The 22,391-nt window shown below is 46.5% G+C and overlaps 2 protein-coding genes across 3 annotated transcripts in view; both read right to left on the reverse strand.

Moving 5' to 3' along the window:
- TBC1D10A (TBC1 domain family member 10A) overlaps positions 1-22,391 on the reverse strand; it is a 470,628-nt gene that overhangs the window by 405,904 nt on the left and 42,333 nt on the right. The gene's annotated exons all lie outside the window — the stretch shown is intronic.
- On the reverse strand, positions 259-21,764 carry CASTOR1 (cytosolic arginine sensor for mTORC1 subunit 1). Of its 2 annotated transcripts, none has more exons than XM_063315524.1 (9): positions 21,620-21,764; positions 16,276-16,346; positions 8,936-9,129; positions 6,568-6,700; positions 5,871-5,994; positions 4,431-4,538; positions 3,273-3,324; positions 3,056-3,150; positions 259-2,146 (listed from the first exon to the last, which is right to left on the reverse strand). In XM_063315524.1, the coding sequence occupies exons 1-9, from the start codon at positions 21,730-21,732 to the stop codon at positions 1,888-1,890; spliced, it is 1,149 nt and encodes a 382-aa protein (XP_063171594.1). In that variant the 5' UTR covers positions 21,733-21,764; the 3' UTR covers positions 259-1,887. The 2 variants fall into 2 exon arrangements, with proteins under 2 accessions (XP_063171594.1, XP_063171595.1); XM_063315525.1 differs by having other exon boundaries at positions 1,939-2,146; positions 3,242-3,324.

Consider the following 22,391-nt stretch of genomic DNA (forward strand, 5'->3'; position numbering starts at 1 on the left):
ATCTACCTACCTACCTACCTATCTTAAAGACATCTATCTATCTTAAATATAGCTTTTATCCCCACAACCAAATTTAAAAACACACACATCTATGCACAGGCCAGCTAAGTTCAGAACCCCAAACCTGGATGTCGCCCAATATATCACCACCCCAAAGGAAGGCTGGACTCCAGGTTTGTACCACAGATGAGACACACTGCTTTGCAAGTGTGCAAAAAAAGACCTTTATTGACAAAAATTTAAAACCATGCCAAAAAAAAAAAAAACCCATATAAAGGAATCTGAATCTTAGCCACAGCTCCAGATAGGTTTCCTTTTGAGGAGTGTAGAGAAGCTCAGCTTCTTAGCTTAGTTTAGCACCAACAACCAAAAATAACATCATGGTAGCCACAAGCCACCCCTGTGAAGGGTGCGTCGTCCGTCACTTTCCTGAGCAACTCCGTACATACGTGTTTCAGGCCAGCCCGTTGTTCCCAGTTTCCTCTCTTTTATTAAAGGTGTCTGACAGCAGTGCGGACAGCCTATGGTCTACCTTAGCTGATGCCTTTCAACATATCTCTTGCAGAAAGCTCCCATTTTAAACCTTCTAGCAAACCCGAAGTGTGTGAAACCCTGGGCAGGTAGAGGTGGAGTAAAACCTCCATCAGACTGCCTGGAGCAGTGGCAGGTCACCTACAGAGGTCACCTTCTATCAGTGCATTTGAGAAGGAAAGACCAACCCTTCTCTTCAACACAAGATTACAATCACAGGGCTTGGGCCCCACCCATGGAGTGGGCAGACTTGTGGTCATCTGACTGGCTGAGAAAGAGGAGAAACAGCAACACCAGGCCTGCTACACAACCACACTTCTTCTCTTTAAGCCACAGGAGTTTTAGGCGGAAGACACCTAAGCTAGATCTTCTCGCTGGTCCCAAAGAAGAGCTAACAAGACGCCTGCAAGGGGTGGAGACACACGACACCCTGCGTGTCGCAACATCCTGGTGCAAAGCATGGAACTTGTGCACTTGCCTCCAACATCAGGACACTTCTACAAAAGGCCAGTTTGCATCATAAGGTGACATGCGTTCCGTCATTTTTCAGGTCATTGTGGTTTGTACCAGAGGCCCCTAGGGGCTAAGGCAATAGCTTGCATGATAATTTGTTTTTTTAAAAAGCTTAACAACAAGAAGGCACTCTAAGGCATTAAGGCCTCAAAAAGCTGAAAGAGAGGGAGCTTCTGTGACCCACACCTCTCTCTCTAGCCCAGCTCCAAAAATATTTGACAACTAATGCTTCAGATCCATTAATGCAGAATCTAATACTGTCCCAAGATGGCATGACACCAGGAGGAAGGGATGAGCACCAAAAAGCTATTTTTTTTTTTCTTTTAGCAGCCACAGAACAAAAGAAACTTCTCAAAGGACACAGAGGTCCAATCAGCTCTCCTCCTTCCGGTCACTCCTCCAGCCATCCCCATATCCAATTTAAAAAGAAATCCAGTGTTTTCTGCTCTTAGCATTGTGCACCGAAAAGGAAAACCAAGTCTAAAGCCAGGGCTGTTTTTGTCCAGATACTTTGGGGCTACCACCTCTCTAAGTCCCTCCTTCATCTGGAGAACATCGTCTCTGGAGAACGATGTCCTTTCACTGCAGGGCACAGAGTGCAATTCAATAAGTGACATCTGCCCCCAAGGACGCCTTTAGAAACCTCAGAGTATGTGCAAAATAAAACAGAGGGAGAAAGAGAGACGCCTCTCCCTCCTGACCAAGAAGTCATCACGTATCGGAATTCCTCTGCCAGTCTCCAGAGACAGCAGAAAATCAAGGACCACAAAGATGGCTGAGAAGCCAGAAGGAGCAGCAGTAATACTGAAATCTGCCCAGACAACTCCACCCTGTTGGTGAGAGTTAAGGCAACAAGGCGCATGCTTCTCTCTCCTGGGAGACATGGATGGTCCCCCAGGCTGAAAATATTGGGGTGTGCTCCATGAGCAAGGCTCTCTCTCTCATATTCCAGGAACATCCGTAGGGAGTATGGCTGGGACGAGATCCGTCAGCTTGCCTTCTGAAACCACATCCAAGACCAACAGAGCCCAGGTGATTATCTCCCAGCCTCCTGCCGTTTCTGGAGCACTTCAATGACGTTGTCAATGCCTTCTTCTGGGACCTGGAGGGGGTGGGGAGGAAAAAAAGCTGGCTACATTGATGCCTTTCAGGAAACACCAAGCAGATCCTATAGGGGAAGGCCCAAATGATCTTGTGAATCATCTTCAGATTCAGATTTGTAACCAGATTAACATTGCTATCAATAATAATGTTTTTCATCATCTTATTAAATTTGCCACCACGTCGTTCAGATTCCCAGTGGGGAAGGAAGGAAGGAAGGAAGGAAGGAAGGAAGGAAGGAAGGAAGGAAGGAAGGAAGGAAGGAAGGAAGGAAGGAAGGCAGGCAGGCAGGCAGGCAGGCAGGCAGGCAGGCGGGAAGGAAGGCGGGAAGGAAGGCGGGAAGGAGGGAAGGCGGGAAGGAGGGTGGGTTTAATTCACACTCCTAGTCACACCCTATGCCTCAGAACAACTCAGACAATCAAAACCAACAAGAAGAGTTTTATACAAAATCAAAACTTGGTAACGACAGTAAAGGATCATATCCCGAATGTTCTCTGGAAGAGTTCAGCCTCGGCCAACCTCCAGAGGACCCCTCTAACTGTTAAAGTATCTGGCAAAAGTGGGCAGTGCTTTTCATTCAAAGGCAAAAAGGTGCTTCTGAGTGTGCAGGAGCACTTGCACAACCCTTGCCTGTGGCTCTTTAAAGCAGCTGCATCTTTCCCGCATGGCTGCTGCCCTCTCACCCAATCCTGGTGGGGGGAATGTGTTTGCTTAAAGGAACTGCAAAAAGGTAATACTCCAACAGGTTGCCTCTACCTCCAAAATGCAGCCCTTCCTTGTTATACAGTCAGCATCAGTCTATGATTGACTCAAGATGAAACTCAAAAACCCTTGTTTTGCCCCAAATTTGGAACCCTCAAAACAACAAGGGCTTCAAATTCAGAATGTCCTCAAGCCCTTTGCTGCTTACCAAGGCATGGTCAAAGTTGAAGGTGCTGATGTAATAGGCAGATATGTCTGCATTGGCCAGTGGTTCAGCAATCTGGGCCACGATCCCACATTCATCTGCAGAAAGAACAAAGGGAGACATCAGTTCAGTGTAGGGCCACAATGTCCACTGAAGATTGGTTGGAGACCAGAATGCAATGAAACTCACCAAAGCCAAGGGGCTGCCCGCCAATTCTCACCATCCTCCAGAGCTCTCCTGAGGAACTGGTCAGCAGCAGGTCACTAGGGAACCTGGGAAAAGAGAGGATGGGACATTTTCCCTACAAGTTATCCATTGGAGCAAAGCTAACCCAGAAGCTTGCTTGACTCAACTAAGGAACCCCTAAGACTTCTTCTACCTGTCCCTGGCTTCATCACAGGAAGCTCTCTACCCAACACCATGACTGGCTGGAGGATGCCTAGGCAACCAGGCTAATCCTGCAACCAAAATGCTGAGCTCATATTGATCATTCCAGAGGAGAGCTTTTTTCCAAAGCTACTTGGAGGTATCTGGGATTGAACCCTTCTGTATGGAAAAACAGCATTCTGCTACTGAACTACAATTGTTAAGCAGTAATACAAGTCAATGATTCCATTTGGCAGTCTTGGCAATTTAAGTCCTCTCTAGCGCTATAACTCAGCCTTGCTCAACCTTCTGACCCTGGAGGAACCCTTGAGATACCTTTCAGGCCTGGGGGAACCGCTTGCACATTCAGGCTCAAAGACAGGCCAGAAGTTACAAAATTATTACATTTGTTTCATGGGTAGGCCTGTTTATATGCATTCACAATGTTCTTAAACTATAAACAAACAATGAAACTTACCTCTTTAATGTGAAGTTGCCCAAAGTTGAAATATTTTTTTAAATAAACCGTGGTCTCCCAGGGAACCCCTAGGGACCTCTTGTGGAACCCTAGCGTGCCACGGAACCCTGGGGGAGAAACCCTGCTATAACTTGTCAGCCCATTGAGACAGGCCAGGCATCAGACTTCGTAAGGATTACCGGAATTCTACTTTATTGTACCGAGGTGTAACAACAGAATTTGGAAAGTCTGGCAGAGTTTCTCTCTCCCTGCTCTTATACCAAAGAGAGCCAACGTGGGGCCGTCTTGAGTTTCTTTCTCACCCGGGGCTAAGTCGACGTTTACTTAACCATTCCTGCGTTCCTTCTTCAAGGTTATCTCCATATACTACTACACAACTCAAACAAAAATTCAGCTTCCAAAAAACTATGGCATATCATTGCATGCATTATAACTACTGCACCTGGTATAATTCGTCCTACTCAGAGGAAGTTCGCAGCGTTACCTTCCCCTAAGCCACAGCAAATACAAAGCTCCTGTTCAGAAGACACCTACTTTTTTTTGGTCTCTGCATCCATGACGATGGAGATGTAACCCTCAATCAGTGAGAAGGCAAAGAACGTGATGGAGTCCTGGTTGTTAGCCGCTGCTTCCTTTGGGGGGCTGAAAATGCCAAAGAAAGGCATAATGGGTGAACCATCAGAGTTAAAATTCTGAACAATAAATTTCCCCCGTTTTGGAAGTACAGGATGGAGATGAAAGCTGCTCCAGTGGGACTTCTCTGCTGCTATAAATGCAATGATGCATGGTCTTGCCAAATTGAAGCTTGGATCAGACAATCTGATCACAGCAGAAAAATAAGATCAGTCTGTTTAGGAACATTCTTTGATTTCTCAGGGGCTTTTGATACTCTTGATACTCTTATCATTCTGGATCAGCTCTGCGATTTGGGAGTTAGTGGCAGTTCCACGTTGCTTCTCCTCCTTCGGGGCCAGTTCCAGTTGGTGCTGGCTGGGAGAGAAAGGTTGCTCCCTAGACCCCTCTTTGTGGGGTGCCACAGAGCTCAGTGCTCTCTCCCCTCCTGTTCAACCTCTACATGAAACTGCTGGGTGAGGTCATCTGCTGGTTCAGGGTCCAGTATCATCAGTACGCGGATGATTTATCGACCCCAGGCGGGCCAAGTGAGGCTGTTGAGATCCATCACACATCCTCACCAGGCATTCAAAGAAGGAAGACCCACCTCAACTTTCTTCAACTTGGCCCAGTAGCCATGGTGGCTACACATTCCTGAAATTGCAGTCCCAATATATCTGGAGAAGGCCAAATTAGGGGAAATTGCCCTAGAAAAGATGGAGTTTCCCTGTGCATCTACAACAGATCAGGGTAAGCACTTCCTGAATACTGTAGAGGGACCACTCCAGAAAATGGCTGCCATCCTTAACAACAACTCAACAAGACTTCTGCTTATCTTAGCTGAACCAGCTCTGCAAGGGAAAGGATAACAACCCACTATCCTAGCATCCCCCCAAAGGGTCAGACATGACTCGGTGCTTGCACAGGGGACCTTTCGCCTTTCACACACATCCTAGTCACAAGACGTTCATCACGTTGGATGCTAGAAGCAAAGTGTTCAACTCGACTGTTGTCCTTGTACAAGAAAGGGAGCGGTTACAATGTCAGAGGAAGGCCCAAATGTCCACTGGATCCTTAAGATGGGCGCCTTCTCACGGGCCACTTTAAAGCAGTCGATCCCAAGCTCCGATGGGGGGCACACACGCTCCTGCAACGTCCTCACTCAAACAATAAACCTATGGGCAACTTCCAGATGGGGAGATTCCACGATTTCCCAGCCCGCATGTCCATTGCTGAACATCTCAAAGTATCCAGGTTGGGAAAACCTGGGTTAGACTACTTCTAGAAGATCTTTTGCATGTTCCTTTTTTTTTTTAGCAGCCTTCATCTTTTCCACACTACCAGCACAAACAGATCACTTGCCTGGATGAGTAGAAAAGGACATCGATGAGTATTGTGGCAATGGCAGGCAAGGTTTCGGGGGCGATGCTGAGAATGCAGAATCTGTTCTGAGGAGTCTGTATCGGATGGACAGTAGCACTGAACCCTGGGAAGCAGAGAGACATGCATCAGAGACCCCGTATAAGAGCAGGGAGCAACTGGCAGATCCGTGAGCTTAGACATGGTCAAGCATAGTTGTCATCATCTCTAGACTGCAAAAATCGAAATGACCACTAGGTGGCGATAAATATTCAGACCGTTCTCTGCTGCCTTCTAGAGGCTTTTTTATGTTTTGCAGCCCATATCTCCTACATCTAGTTGAGCACAAACGAGGAAAGAAAGAATATTATGAGCAGGAAAAGAGGTGCCCAAGAGCAGAGGTAGATATTTTTGACCCTTGTTTATTCACCCACTTTTCTGGATTTGGACAACCCATAAACTAACCACAGAAGCTGCACAGGGGAAAACATGCTTGGTGAGTTAACAGTTCGGGGTGCCCTGCGAATACCAACATTGGGCTTTAACATGATATCTAGGCTTCTAATAAATTAAAATTAAAATTAATTTAATTTCCATTACATGCAAGAAACTGAGTGCAGAGCCCAGCCATAAGGTCTGCCCATGAAGCTGGACAGGCCGTGGAATTAATCTAGCTTGGTCTCAGGGACAGAAAACCCACCTTGCTTCGGCTTGTGGAATCCATTGCTTATGTCTTCACAGTTTGCAGGGACCGGTTCGCCATTCACCTCCTTATAAATTTCGAATTCACTTGCCAGGGTGTGGATGACCACAGGCAGATCCTTCTCCCGTACCTGAAAGGAAGACCAAAGGTCACTGCTGCTACACTGCATCACAGCTTCCACTTTGAACGTTGACTTGGTGCTTGTTGGCCAACTGCTCCCTCTGAGCCTCAGCCTCACCCCTTCCCATTCACCATTGGGGATAGCATAATTCTTTCACCCTGCCAGCTGGCTCCATGTTCTTCAAACCAGGGTTGGTTCCAGATTGGAGAGAGCCATTTTAGAGCAGGGGTGGACAACCGGTAGCCTAGCCCAGCCTCTTGAGCAGGGTTTCTCAACTAGGGTTCCACAGAGCCCTAGGGTTCCATGGAGGTCATTAGGGGTTCCCTGGGAGATCACGATTTATTTAAAAAATTATTTCAAATTTGGGCAACTTCACATTAAAGAGGCAAGTTTCATTCTTGATTTTCAGTTTAAGAACTCTGTTCACGCATACATGCAGGCCTACCCATGAAACGAATGTAGTAATTTTGTAACGTCCAGCCTATAATTGAGCCTGAATGGGCAGGGGTTCCCTGAGGCCTGAAACATATTTCAAGGGTTCCTCCAGGGTCAAAAGGTTGAGAAAGGCTATTCTTGAGATCTGGGAGCAAGTTCTCCAATTTAAATTTGCCAGGGAAAACCTACAGTGATCTGGCAGAGATCAGTATTTGGCCACGTTCCTGTCAGTTTCAGCCCAACTAAAATTTGAATTCCAGCTATGGTGTTTCCTGATGTTGAAAACAGACAGTAGTTTAGCAGATACCAGCAATATGTTTTTTTCTTCCTTCCAGCTAGTTTAACATTAATTCAGGGACTCCAGTTCTGAAACTGCTGGAGCAAATTGGAATTCCACCAGAGCTTCCTTGAAAGAGAGGGTGATGCCACCTGTGCCCTTCTCAACAACCCAGCTCTTCTGTACAACTATCACCCTATCTCCAACCTCTCCTTTCTGGGGAAGGCTGTTGAGGTGGTGGTAGGACAGGAGTTAGGCCTGGATAAAGCAGGTAATCTGGATCCTTTTCAATATGGATTCAGACCTGGGTAGGGGTCTGGAACTCCACCAGTCACTCTTGCAGATAACTTGTGGCAGGACTTGAACGGGGAGAATGGAACCTTCCTGACCCTAAACCTCTCAGGGGCCTTCAGGATCATCAATCATGGTATACTTCCAGACTACCTGCATGGATTTGGAGTCAGGGCTGCACACTTACATGGTCCTTTTACCTCCTGAATGAGTTGTTCCAGTTGGTGGAGCAGAGCATTTGAGCCTTAGACTTTCCAAAATGGGGGGCTCCAGGGTTCAGACCCACCCCCTCAGACATTCTACTACAGGAGGTTAACCATTAGCATCAGATGAAGCATCATCAGTACTGATGATATCCAGTTGTATCTGTCTGCCCTGGGCCAAACAAGACAGGAACTCAAAAGTCAGGACTTGAGGCTGCCAAGGGTCTGAACGGGCTTAATCCCAGCAAGGCAGAGGGCCTGTTGATTCAGAAGTCTTCTCCTTCCACAGGAATTCCAACTAGACAGGTCCTGTTTTTTCAGCAGATCCTTCTCCTTGGAGGACCAAGTTGGCCACTGTTGGCAAGATACTAGGTTTTGGTGTTGACATGACATGGCTGAGTGGGTGGGATAATGTTAACCTTAGGCAAGAGTGAATCTGTTTGGGGCCAAATCTATCCCCTCCCTGAGGGTTGGTCAACTGACTGGATCCACTGAGCCTTTTTGGTGTTTCCCCAACAGACCAAACTCCCAATTCCCATTCCCAATTCCCCTACAGGTAGTCCTTGACTTACAACCGTTCATTTAGCAATCATTCGAAGTTACAACCCTGTTGGAAAAAAGTGAGTTATGACCAGTCCTTGCACTTATGGCAATCACAGTGTCCCTGTGGTCACATGATCAACATTCATGCACTTGGCAACCAGCATGTATTTACGACAGTTGTAACGTCCTGGGATCTGGCGATCACCATTTGCGACCTTCCCAGCCAGTTTCTGACAAGCAAATTCAGTGGTGAACTGCTTGATTCATTTAACAACTATGTTGATTCATTTAATGACCGCTGCATAAAAGGTTGTAAAATTGGGTGTGGTCACCTGATGCCTTGCTTAACAATGAATTTTCTGGTTCCTATTGTGGTCATAAGTCAAGGACTACCCATAGTTAAGTGTGCATGTGGGGGGAGCAGGATCCCAAACTTTGAACTCAGCCCTTATCATACCACGATACCCACTCCTGCTCTGGAACCATGAAGCTCACCAAAATAAAATCAGTCTGATAGGTGGACAACATTAAGACTGAGACGTTGTGTTCCGCCAGAGGTTCAATAACAGACTTCGCAATCTTGGTGACTCCAATAGGCTGGTTGTTGATGGAGGCGCTGCCATTGGACGAGACGTTGAGCACTAGCCATGTGGAATCAACAACTTGCAGGAACTCAGAAGGGTGCAGCTCTGGAAGAAATGTGGGAAAACCCCGTAAAGAAGAATAGACCAGCCAGTCAGAAATCAGTTTGATGGCCTTCTTTAGGCTCCAACTGGATTCTTAGTTGGCTGGTACATTATCCATTGCCTCCTTTACTTTTTCAGGTGCAAATACACAGCCCGGATTCACACAGCATCCTAAACCTTTAACTCAGATCCATGAAACCAAATTCCTGGGTTCACCTAACCACTGGATGAGAAAGCAAAAAACAAGATGACAGCTAAACAAGATGCCTTGATGCACACCATATGGTGAGCCAAACATTGTGTGAACCACAAGCCGCCAACCTCATTTTAGCCTTGTTGTTTAGCTTCAGTGTATGTATGTTAAAAAAAAGATTTTTAACAATATGTTAGATTATTGACTGCCTACCCCATAGAATTCTTTAAAAATGAGCCAGAAGCTCAAGGCAATTTTGTTTTTCCTAGAGAAACCGGCAAGTTTTATCTCCCAGCTGCTCAGCTCTGATAGTTATCACTGCCAGTGGGCTTGTGGTGCTACTGACACACTCAATCCCTTCCTAGAAATGCAAAACTTCTTTATGCACCAGCTCTATCTAGAACACAGTCAAGCTAAACCAGGCCTGCAAACTGGCAATGTCACTCCTTCACGGGTGAATTCAAAACTAAGAAGAACGTCTTAGAAGTTCTTAGAAGATCAAAGCAAAAGTCCCAGAGTTGTTTCCTCTAGTGGCCAGCTGGCTCCCTTTGGGAACCTAACCAGTTAGGTGTGAAGGCAGTGATCTTCCATCCTTGCTCCAAGCAACTGGTACTGGCAGATATCTTGGTTACATTGGAATCCAGGTGTCTAGACCAATCACCATCACCTCAAAGGTAGACAACCTCAAAGCATCTAAGGCAGAGATGCGCAACATTTACTGAGCTAGGGTTGCACCAGCTTTTGAGCAACACTGTAAAATCTACACTGCAAAGGAAGTCAGACCATATCAGAAAAAGGAAGAGCAGATAGGATAAACATTAATTTAATCAAATATTCTTGTTTTTAACTCACTGCATTAATAGTTACGTTTTGACACACAGGCACAGTTTAGAATGAACCACAATGCCTAGAGCTCAGTTAACTTCCAGATTTAAAATAAATCAAGGTGAGCAAAAAAAAATAATCTCATTTACACTCAAGAATCTGAAGGGATCTTAGGGGATATCCTGGATCCCGTGAAAGCTGGGCTGTAGGTTGGATGCCTATGATTTAAGGCATCTGGGGAGGGGAGTTAAAGAGGAAACTAATTTGGAAAAGAAGGCTACAAACTGGCATGCAGGTGGCAGGAAACTTGGAATGCTTGTCCTCCAAATTTAGTTAAAAATTAAGTCACTCCGAGTTTCAGAGGACTTGCATGTTTTCAGTGAACCTGGAAGCCTGTTAATGGCTGGCAGCAAGCAGATGATCAAAGGTTTCCGTTCAAAAGGAACTGGGAGGGGGAGGGACACAATTTGCCCCTCTTTTTCCCCAGGCACAATTCCCTACCCCAACCCCCCACCCCAAAACGCAACACACCTCAGTTTCACAGAACAGGAAACCTTTTCTAGGAAGCCTTTCAGCCAACTCTCTTAGATTTATCACCCAGCGTCACTCGGAAGGTACAACAGCCCATTTCTAACAGACACCATACCAATGTTAGGATGCTGCCTTTACTGGATCTATTCAAAACAATGCAACAACAAAGGGATTATTATTGTTACTGTTCTCCTCCTCCTCCCCCCCATTTCAGGAAAGTAATCCTCTTAAAAGAGTTTCCAAGTAGTATAAAAAACTAAATGGAAATACAACCAATATTATTTAAAAATAATTCAGCTTCTTTCTGGAGTAGTTGCTGTGTGTCTGCCTCTCCTCCTCCTTCCTTCCTCTCTTATCCCTCCCTCCCTCCATCTCTCCTTCCTCCCTTCTCTATCCTTCCCGTATCCCTCCCTCCCTCTCTCCTTCCTTCCTCTTATCCCTCCCTCCCTCCATCTCTCCTTCCTTCCTTCTCTATCCCTCCCATATTCATCCATCCCTCCCTTTCCTTCCTTCCTCTTATCCCTCCCTCCCTCCCTCCCTCCTTCCTTCTTTTCCCCTGTATGTTGGTCTATGACCGTAATGTATTTTCATTTTCATATTTACATTTTTATTTAATATTTAATATTTAAAATATTAAAATGTTTAATATTTTCATGCCTTAGGCAGAAAAGCCAGCTGGGTGACCTTGGGCCAGTTCCTCCCTCTCGGCCCAACTCTGTGCAATGTAGACCAGTCTCCTCGTGGCGCACCCTGGGCAACATGACTTGTCACGGCTAAATAGTCTACACATCTGGCTGCTGGACCTCGCAAGGACTTCCCAGCAAGAAAAAGCAGCATGAACACCAAACTGCTATGCCATACGATTTTTTTTTTTAAAAAAAAGTAATATAGATTTGATTTCCTTTGATTCCTTCCCCCTGAACAGCAAGTTTCTCCCCCACTCCAGGAAGAAACTGGGGAGTTTCAGTGGCCGTATTCCCAAAGGGGAACACGTTCCCTGGGAACAGCACAAACAGCTTCCAGCTTAGGAAGATCACACCTTCCCTCGGCCCTGCCAATATCCTGCCAAGGCCGCTCGGCAGGGACTCATGGGTCCAGTGACACAAAAGCTGCTGCTGTCAGCAATGACTGGGTAGGCTCAATTGTTTTCCACTCCCTGCTCTGCTGGGTAAGTGAAGCACGGTGAGATAAACATCTGCTCCCCTCATCCTTGGGAAAAAAAAAAGAATAAATGAGTTTTTTCCCCTTCTCAAAACTCCAGGATCCCCTAACGAAAGAGGCAAACAGACGCAGAGATATACTTTTAATTTGCCACGGCTACCACTTCCCCCACTTTGAGGGCCCTCCATTCCAGCTGGGGAATTCTGGAAATTGAAATCCAAACCTCTGGGGGGCACCCACGTTGGCTGCCCTACTCCATCCACCCCGAAATAATTCCATTCCCAGGAAGTGGCTTTGCATCAAGTTAAACCAGTTGCCCAGGATTGCTGCACTGACAGCTACCAGCACTCCGATCCTCTATACATAGATCCAGTTTTTCAGAATCCACCAACTACCTTCAGTTTGGGAGCATTATTAGCAATTTGGGGTGTTTTTGTGGCCTGTTTTTCTCCAGGAACTCCCTTGCAATTGTAGAAGGTTGAGGAAGAGGGACTGGCTGAAAGTCCGTAAGGAAATTCCAGGACTTACAGGGCATAAAGAGAGAGAGAAAGGAAAAAAAAAGAAAAGAAATTACCAAAAGGGATTGCAAATTATCTATACTCGTCCATCAAATATTAAACAATATTTCAAAGTTCCTAAATTAAGGAACATAAACTATGATACTCTATTTTTGTAAAAAAATGGCATCAAAACTGTGCCCAAAGGAAACATGTTTTTCCCCCCTTTTTCCCCCTTGTTTATTTAGTTTGGGGTTTCTTGTTGTTTTTATATGTTTTTCTTTTTTTCCATTTTTGTTTTTGGCTGAATCTTAATAAGTTAATAAGAAAATAAGAAAATAAGTAAGGGGGGGTAGGGGTGGAAGGACAGACTGCGTATTTGAACATGTCTTTCAGATGGTCCTTGCTGTACCCTAAGCACTAAACTGGTTATTTCTCCTTGACCAGAATATAGACCATGAATGTCCCTTCATTGCTTGGCACTAAGTTTAATCTTTTGCTTGCAACATTCGGGGTTTAGGCAGGTGCAGTATAGATCTGAACAGGATGTAAACACGATATACCGAGACAGAGAAACCATTCCTGTCTAGCCAAGTTGACACCCAGCCAAAAAAGGCCTCTATAAATTGAAATGAGGCCAAGAAGCACCCAGAAAACACTGGGGACTCATTTGAGGTCCGTGAATGTTTCACCCTTCCCTGGACACCCACATCACACCAAGCTAGAATGTGGGATGACTGATTTTGGCTAAGCACAGGTTCCCCCAAGCTGGACATCCTCCAAAGGTGGGGTTTCAACTTCCAGAAGCTTGTATGAACCTTGTTGAAAAGTCTGGGAATTGGTCTCCATCTGGAAAGCAACCAATCGGAGAGAGTTTGGTTTACATATTAGCGCAACCAGGAAATCCAGCCAGCTGTTGCCTGCTCACCCAACCGTGGCTGGTGATGCTTACGTGCCACAAGTTGTTGTCGACTCTTAGCAACCACATAGATGGATTTTCTCCAGGACAATCTGTCCCCAACGTGGTCTTTCAGATCTTCCAATGGTGCCACTATAACTGAGTCCATCCCCCTTCCAGCTGGTCCTCCTCTTCTTCTCTTTCCTTCCACCTTTCCCAACAGTACAGCCTTCTCCAGAGAGCCGGGTCTTCGCATATTGTGTCCAAAGTAGGATAATTTGAACCTGCTCATTTGTGTCTCAGAGGAGAACTCTGGGTTGATCTGCTCAATGATCCACTTGTTTATTTCCTTGGGTGTTCATGGTACTCTCAGGCGTCTTCTCCAACAACAAAGTTCAAAGGCATCAATGTTCTTCCTCTCCTGCTTCTTCAAAGTCCAACTTTCACTTCCACAGAGTGTCACAGGGAATACTCTCTTGCCTGATGCTGATCTTTGTGGTGAGAGACACATTGCAGCACTAGGACATCTTTTCCAAATGGCCAAACACTCTCCTTGCCAGTTTCCAGGTCTCTGATTCAACAAGGCTTTGTGATGTTCCCGGTTCCTTAATGCTCAGCCATAAAGAGAAGGCTGTTTTCTGAGCATCAGAAAAGCTTCCAGCAGCAAAAATAAAATGCAGGCTGCATTGAAGAATCCAAAGGTTTGGGGTTTTTTTAATCCATTCAATCGTGTCCAATTCTGGGAGGCTGCCTGGACAAGTCCCTGCAGTTTTCTTGGCAAGGTTTTTCGGAAGTGGTTTGCCATTGCCTCCTTCCTAGGACCGAGAGAAAGTGACTGGCCCAAAGTCACCCAGCTGGCTTTGTGCCTAAGGTGGGGCCAGAACTCACGGTCTCCTGGTTTCTAGCCTGGTGCCTTTAACCACTACAGCAAACTGGCTCTCAAAGGTGCTATAACATCCCTTAAATTAATGCCGATGCCACTTTCTGCAAAGCAAAACAACTAAGGCACTTCAGCAGCAACTCTGGGTGCAAATTCCAGGAGTTATTGAGCAAGATAAATTGATTCCCATGGACAAGCTGCCACAGGAACTACCAACGTGGGAAGCTGGAAGCACACCCAACCCAGGAAGAGCCCAAGCGGCAGAAAGATTGCTTCGATAGCCTGCAACTCCAGGACAGAGAGAGAAGTGTTATCTGCATATTTCTCTCCAGACTAGCAAGCCAGCCTACAGAGACACGAAACTAGGATGGACGCGATAGGGCTGTTTTTGAAGTGTTCCTTTCAAAGCAACGTAAAGAGCAGCACAGCTGTAGATTCTGTAGGCTGATACCTTCGTGAATCCAACAGCCCTGCTTGTTTAACTTCAGAGCAGAAAAAAACCCCCTAAAGAAATGGCTTTCATGAGATTTGGAGACCAGTCTTTGAAAGCCTGATTGTTGAGGGTGAGATGAGCATTAATGAGAAGGAACAGAGGTGGATTGAGGGCATTTAGAAGGCCCTCAACCGCTTCTGCATCAAGATCAGTAGGCTAAAAGTCAACACGGCCAACAAGTCAACAACATGATAAACCAGGGGAGGACCTTCCACTAGATCAGAGACCTGCAACTGTGATAAGAAGCAGACTTTGCAACATCTCATAAGTTATTAGAGACAGAGTGGTGCCTATTTCAGGAAATGTGCACAACGGTGGAAAGAACGGTAACCCAATCAAGCCATCTGAGAACAAGGAGTTATTCTGCTTAATTCAGAGTTAATTCAGAGTTAAAAGCAATTACAATTCCTGCCCTGGGCAAGTGGTTGGGCTAGAAGACCTCCAAGGTCCCTTCCAACCCTCTGATTCTATGAAGCTCAGTAGGAAGCGGGACAGCAGCCATCAAATCTCCAAAGATTAAACCAAACATCAGATTCAAACTTCTTACGGCAAGGAGTGGGGAGAGAAACAGCAGCTTAGGAAATTGGCCCTTTGAACTCCTCGAACGCAGATGAAAAACTAGGAATTCCATTACAATAAAAATACTTCTAAACCTGCCCCACAACACTTTATAATCACATATATACAGGTAGTCCTTGCTTAACAACCATTCATTTAGCAATGGTTCAGACTTACAACAGCGCTAAAATCCAATTTGCAGCCAGTCCTCGCAATTATGACTGTCACAGCATCCTGAAGTCATGTGATCACCATTTTCAACCTTCCCAGCCTGCTTCTGGCAAGCAAAATCAATGGGGAACTGCATGATTCGCTTAACAACCATGGTGATTCACTTAACAACCACAGATTGATTGGAGAGAACGGGATTGCTAGAAAGTAAGCTGTTTGCTCTTCTACTCATTGGAAGCAATGCCATCATGCTGGCAGCCCGGGGCTGGGAGCCACAGGTATGCCACACAAACAGTTTACAATACCCCCTTGCAATCCCTTCCTCTCCAATCTCTTCACTTGGGGGGGGGGGGGAAGCAAGCAATTTCTGTAGGCAATCTCTCCTTTGCCTGACCCTTTCCCACTTCCTGCACAGTCGCATTGCTTTTGATGTGTAGAAGAGCAGACAGCTTATTCTCTTGCAATCCCTTTCTCTCCAACCAATCTGCTCTGCAAGATTGGGGGGAAGGGTCGGACAAAGGAGAGACTGCCTACAGAAACTGTCTGCTTTTCTCTCCTCCCCACCACAGAGTGGAGAGATTGGAGAGAGAGAGATTTCAAGAGAGTACAGTAAGCTGTTTGCATAGCACACCCACGGCTCCCAGTCCCAGGCTGCCAGCGCAACAGCATTGCTTCTGATATGTAGAACAAACAGCTTACTCTCTTGCAATCCCTTTCTCTCCAATCAATCAGCCCTGCAAGTTGGGGGGAAAAAGAAAAAAACCACAGGTCAGGCACAGGACACGTACTGACTGTAATGGCAATCACGTGACTGAGAGAGCTGTGAAGGCTGGAAATGCTTGGGAATTTGCTGTAAAGTTATTTTTCCAGCACTGTCATAACTTTGGTCGCTGAACAAATGGTCAGTAAGCAAGGACTACCTGTACTAAAAGTTGCTCATACCTTTGAACCCTTCTTCATCCAACATGATGGTGTAGTCTTCAGGAGTTTCTGTTAAGCTGAAGAATCTGCACCTGGGGAGAGAGCAGAAAGCTAAATTGCACTTGTGAACCCAGTCTGGGGAAGTCTGTTCCCTTTGGACAGAAATTGGAAAAACCAACATCAACACCCAACACCGCCAAGCAGACTCCAAACCTGGTTCCACCCCAGGATCCTTTTCTGCACCCCTACCCAGGAACACCCTCTTAATCACAACTGAAAAAACCAGAGAAATCCAGCTTTTTTGCAGCTTTAAGGCAGGAACTGCATGAAAATAGCACATTTCCTTCTAGTCAAGCTGGAGACCCTGCTAACACACGCATGATGTTTTCTTAGCAACAATACAGAAGTGGTTTTCCTTTATTTTCTTCCAGGATGATTTTTAATTCTTTTTTCCAGCTCTGAAACTTCCTAGTGGCCTCCCATCCAAGTATTAACCAGGGTAGCTGCAACTTAGCTTAGCTTTTCAAGATCAGCCAAGGTTAACTGGAACTGCCATCAGAACAAGGGACAACACTCTTTAGTTGAACTGGACACCTGAGGACTTTGTTGACACGTAGTTTTCTTACCACTGATTTCCTCTGGACTATTATTATTATTGTTATTGACTTTCCAGTCCCACCCACAGCCTTCAGAATTCCTAAGGAATCTCTCATCCAAACATTAATCAGGTCCAGCCCTGCTTAGTGTGTCAAAAACAAGGTGGGGGGAACTCCCACAAAAGTCCAAAGGAAAAATTATAAAGCCCCACATCCCAAGTCACTGGTTTGGGATGGGAAGCTACACAAACTGAATAAATAAATTAAAATAAATACTTTGCATATTTGCCTTTACTGCTGTGATTTTTGCTTCTCTCTGCTCCACAAGGGGCAACTTTTAGTAGTATTTGGAAAATATTTATTTTGGAAAAAAATCTGTGATTCACCCTCAATTTTCAGCAGAGTCTGTTTACAACAAAATCATCTGCAGAGGATCCCAGTTCTTTTTGGAATCCAATTCAATGTGCCAAAGTGTTTATCATCTAGAAAGCTTCAGAAATACCCAAGGCCTCATCAGCTGAAGAGCTTACCTTTAAGATGCCCTTACGTTTTAAAAAATAAAGATCTTTAAAAGGTTCTCAAACAGCAAAGGGGTGTCCCCAGAAGCATTTAAACCAGGGTTTCTCCACCAGGTTCCGTGGCACCCTCGGGTTCCAAGAGAGATCATTAGGGGTTCCCTGGGAGATCACAATTTATTTTAAAAAATCATTTCAAATTTGGGCAATTTCATATGAAAGAGTTAAGCTTCATTCTTTATTTTTAGTTTAAGAACACTGTTCATGCATATATACAGGCCTACCCATGAAACGAATAGAATAATTTTGTGACTTCCAGCCTACATTTGAGCCTAAATGTGCAGGGGTTCCCCGAGGCCTGGAAAATATTTCAAGGGTTCCTCCAGGGTCAAAAGGTTGAGAAAGGCTGATTTAAACCCTGCATTTTCCTCTCTAAGAAGTGGAGACAGCATGATTTTCAGCCCCTCAGTCATCACCCACCCCCAACAAAATTTCTCAGGCTGCCCTCCAGGTTGAAAAAACCCACCACCAACATTGCCCAGTGACTCTTAAGCAACACAAGAGTACAGCCCAGCCGCACACAGCCAAACAACACAAGCCTGTCTAACCGCCACACTGTGAGCCGAGCCCTTTCGTCAGACACACAACTTGCTTATTTACTTGAAAGAGTTTGGGAAAGGGGAAAGAAAAAAAATAGGTTGTTTGAGCAGGAGAAATGGGCTAGAATGAAACGGATTGTTGATTCACGTGAAATGCTTGGAGTTGGTGCATGCAACGCCCAGCTCATTTGAGGCCATGACCCTTGGGAAGCTCTGCTTGCCAAGAAAATGTGCAGCGCAATGGGCTGTGTTTAGGTCAAGATCATGTCCCACTCTGGTCAGGGACCCACCCCAGTAGCCTTAAAAAGCATCATTTTCCAGCTACTCGGGGATAACCCTGGATTCCTGCAAGATTCAAACCTGGCCAATCCAGGATGCTGAGCTCAGAAGTACTACCTAAATCAGTGTTTTTCAAACTTGGCCCCTTTAAGATGTGTGGACTTCAACTTCCAGAATTCCCCAGCCAGCATGGCTGGCTGGGGAATTCTGGGAATTGAAGTCCACACATCTTAAAGGGGCCAAGTTTAAAAAAACACTGACCTAAATATTGAATCCTTTAACCAACCAGCCAGGTATCAGAAGCAAAAGTTCACTGTGTGGGTGAGTTTAAATTCAGAGGGGGACAAGCTGAAATGAGGTCCCAGGTGAGAAGGAATGAAGGTAGAGAAGTCAAAGAGGAACTTAAGAAAAAACTGAGAGTAAAAAATTCCCATTAGCAAATTGCCTGGTCATCCCAGGCAATTGGAAGTGCCGTATGGGCGACTAAGTGGGCTGCATTACTCCTCTTGTTTGCATGGCAGAAGTGCGTATGTTTCTTTTTCTTTTCAATAAGGTCACAAATAGATTGTTAACTTTCACTGGGCGAGGGGAGGCGGAATGAAACCGTTCCCAATCTGACAAACCAATGTTTGGCTATTAATGAAAAGTCTGGCTTAATGACTTGTATTGCCAACCCCCCACACACTGCACAAGGATTAAGCCAGATTTTTTTAATTTAAACCACCAAACTTTGATTTTTCAGATTGGAAACTGTTTCAGGCTTGTTTACAATGCTGCCTTAAGGCCTTTAAAAACAACAACAGGTGTCTGTTGTTTTTTCTAGGATTTGTGGCCATCACAGGAAGAAGAACTGCAAACTTTAAACAAACAAACAAAAAAAGAAACAGTGGTTTGAAAGTGAGAAAAGCAAAGTGTGAAAAAAGCAAGCCATATTTTCCAGGAGAATTTTTTAAAAATTAAATATACACAAGCTACGTCCCTCTGCAAAAGCACAATTTCAAACTCTGCTTTCCAGTTTAGGGTTTCTTTAAAAAAAATGAGGAAAAGAGACCAATTGGCACCATCTGGAAGCTGCTGAGTTTAAAGAGAGAGTTAAAAAACCAGAAAGGAAGTAGGAAATGGCTTGCAAAGCAGGAATTGGTGGAAAACAATAGGCGGCGAAGCCAAGGAGCTGTGCTGCAGAAGGACACCAAACAGGCTAAGAACAAACTAGAAAACAGGACTGGAAGGGAAAGAGCAGGCAAGGAATGAAATTTGGGAGAAAGGAGGGGGGAGATGCCCAGCATGCTAATCTGGAAATTATGCATCTCAGAGTAACTGTGAAAGATAAATTTCACACAATTTTCAAATCCTTGGCTTATAGGCTTCTGGTTCTTTTTTCCTCCAAGTGTGCAAAACATCTTATGAAACAGACCTAGGTGGGTGGTGCCAGCCACACACGGTCAGTTTGGTGCTGATAGGAAGTGGAGGCCCTCCAGATGTTCTGTGCTGTGACTTCAAAAGCCCCCGCCCCCGTCAGAAAATTCAGAGAATATTCTCTGTTGGCTGAGAATCTCTACTATGGCATTATAGCAACAACCACCACAACCAAAGATAAAGATTACCTCCGTAAAAGCTTCAGCTACTTCCCAATTCTGGAAACAGAATTCCTCCATAATTATAATGACTTGACTACATCCTAACTCCATAAATTATGTTAACTGGTATTTTTATAAACCGGGTTCGCCGAACAAAATAGAAGCCGGAGCTGAGAATTGGGGCTAAGTTCATTCAAAGCCCCTGAATTCCTTGATTAAAAAGGGCACAATCATGCAGACAGAAGAAATGCAAGAGTGAGTGAGGGAACAGCAGCACGTATTTTGCATCCAGAATGCTTTTTAAAGATCCACATTTTTGGTCCCTTCTCCGATTCCAAAGAAAAACTCGGCCAGTTGGGACACCCGCTGAAAAAAATCTTAGGAACAAGAGAGGCCAACCGCCAACTCTTGTAGCCAACTGCAGGGGCAGATGGGAAGAATTTGGGAAAAAATAAATTGCTTCAAGAGGGAGCAGCTGCAGGGTGGAAAAAAGGAGCGCAGTCTGTTTTCCAAGATTTTCAAACCAGACAAGGACGTCCTGGTCATGTTGGGATCCACACCCATCTGCCCAGCACAAGAGAGGAGCTAATCCAGGTCCAGGGAGCCCCTTTCCAAGAACTGGGGAGGGGATAGGCCTCAGCCCCCGCTCCCAAAAAATAAAAACCAGGAGCAGTCGGAGGAAGGGAATCGGCATATTTTGGGGCTGCGAAGATCCTGCAGGTTCATGGTCGGCTGGGAGGGTGCTGCAGTTCGCATTCCTGAAGTTAAGGGGCAACTCCAACCCCATTGGGGATGATGAGAAATGTAGTCCAAGCGCTCTAGAGGAGCCCAGGTTGGGGGAAGGGCTTCTCATAAGACCCCCGCTCCAATTTTTTTTATTGCAAACCACCCAGAGTCCCCCATCGTGGGAGATGGGCGGTAATATAAATTTAATAAATAAAAATAATAATTTAAAAATCTCTCACACACACCCCTCTCTCTCTGGCTCAATGGTGCAATTCCTTGGTTTATAGACCTCTATCATGCCTCCCCCAGGACTGACCCACGCATGTCCTTCTGAGCCTCTCCCCACCCTGGGAAGGACTACAACTCCCATCATCCCCAGCCACTGGTCAGGACAGTGACGGTTGAAGCAAAGAGGATGCCAGGTATCGGGGGAATGCTGGGGGACCAGTTCTCACACCTTCTGGGCTAGGGCAACTGGCTGCAATACTCCACGGTGCCACTAGATGGCAGTATAAAGCATCTCTGCTGCCATCTAGGGGGTTTCTGGAACATTGCAATCCAAATCCTACTCCAGAAAGACTGGGGGCATCTTCAGAGGCTACTGAGACCCAGGACATGATCCAGTTCGGCAATAGACACAGCCCTGCGCCGTCCACGTGTGCACCGGACTGCCCCTCTCTTCCCCAGACACGTGTATACACACACACCCATACTGGGGCTCAATCCTTAACTTGCAAAGCAGGCAGCAGAGACAGCTGGTTTCCAATGTATAAACTGGCCCTCAGGCACCCCCCCCAGTTCGGTGCACGTGTGTACACGCAGATCTGATCCACGCCTTTGCTATGGCCAGTGCCCAATCCAATAACAGCGCCGAATCCCGCGGCCATAGGATCCCAGCCTTCCGCCTGCGCAATCTCTCCAGTCCACCCACGGCGACACGCGTGTCTGCGCCTTCCCGCATGCACCAACCCCCCGCCTGCGCAGTCACGCCAGCCGAGCCACGGCGACACGCGTGTCTGCGCCTTCCCACATGCACAAACATACACACCCCGCGCCCGGGCCCAATGCACCACCTGCTGCGCTGGGGCAGGAGCAGCATCTTGAGCAGCGGGTGCGTGTAAAGCCAGAGGCCGCTGCGGGCGAGGCTCAGGACCCGCACGCGGTGCTCCAGGATCCGCAGCTCCATGGCACACCGAGCAAGGCCGGCGCCCAGCCCCAGCGCTCGGCTTTACGCAGGCCGGGCCGGCGGCGCCGCCTCCTTCCCCGGGCCCGGCCCGGCCCACGGGGTGGGGAGCGCCGGCCCGGGCCCACCCCGAGCCTCCCCTCCCGCCCCGCCCCCGCCCCCGCCGCCTTCGCGCTTCTGCTTTGCAAGCGGCGGGCGCCTCTGAGCACGGGCAGAGGGCTTTTCCTGCGCTGCGCGCGCTGCAGTCAGGGGCGACGGGCCGAGAGTTTCGGGGCGCGCGCGGCCGGGGTTTCCTTTTTGCTGACACGGGAAGCGGGACACGCCTGGGACCCTTGCACGGGGCTTGCTTCTGCGCCTCTGGGTTGGGTTCCCACAACCCGCCCAGCTTTTGGGGGGGCTTCCCGTGTTAAGGCCGACCCCGCTGGTTTGCAAGCCAGGATTTATGGCTCAGGAGGTGCTGTGCACCCACGCTTTGCCTTGACCTTCCAGTTCTTTTTGCCTGTGCAGGCCAGCCAATATTCCAGTCTGCTAAGCTGTGATTTATTTAGTGAATAATAGTAACTTCTTAAATGCATATGCTGCCCAGTGCCTCTAATTGCAGTCAGTTGAGTAAGGAAGACTCCGGGATGGTCAACATCAGGGCGAATCTTCTTGACCAGGAT

The sequence above is a fragment of the Candoia aspera genome, chromosome 15 (assembly GCF_035149785.1).
Source record: "Candoia aspera isolate rCanAsp1 chromosome 15, rCanAsp1.hap2, whole genome shotgun sequence".
In the NCBI taxonomy this organism is placed as follows: Eukaryota; Metazoa; Chordata; class Lepidosauria; order Squamata; family Boidae; genus Candoia; species Candoia aspera.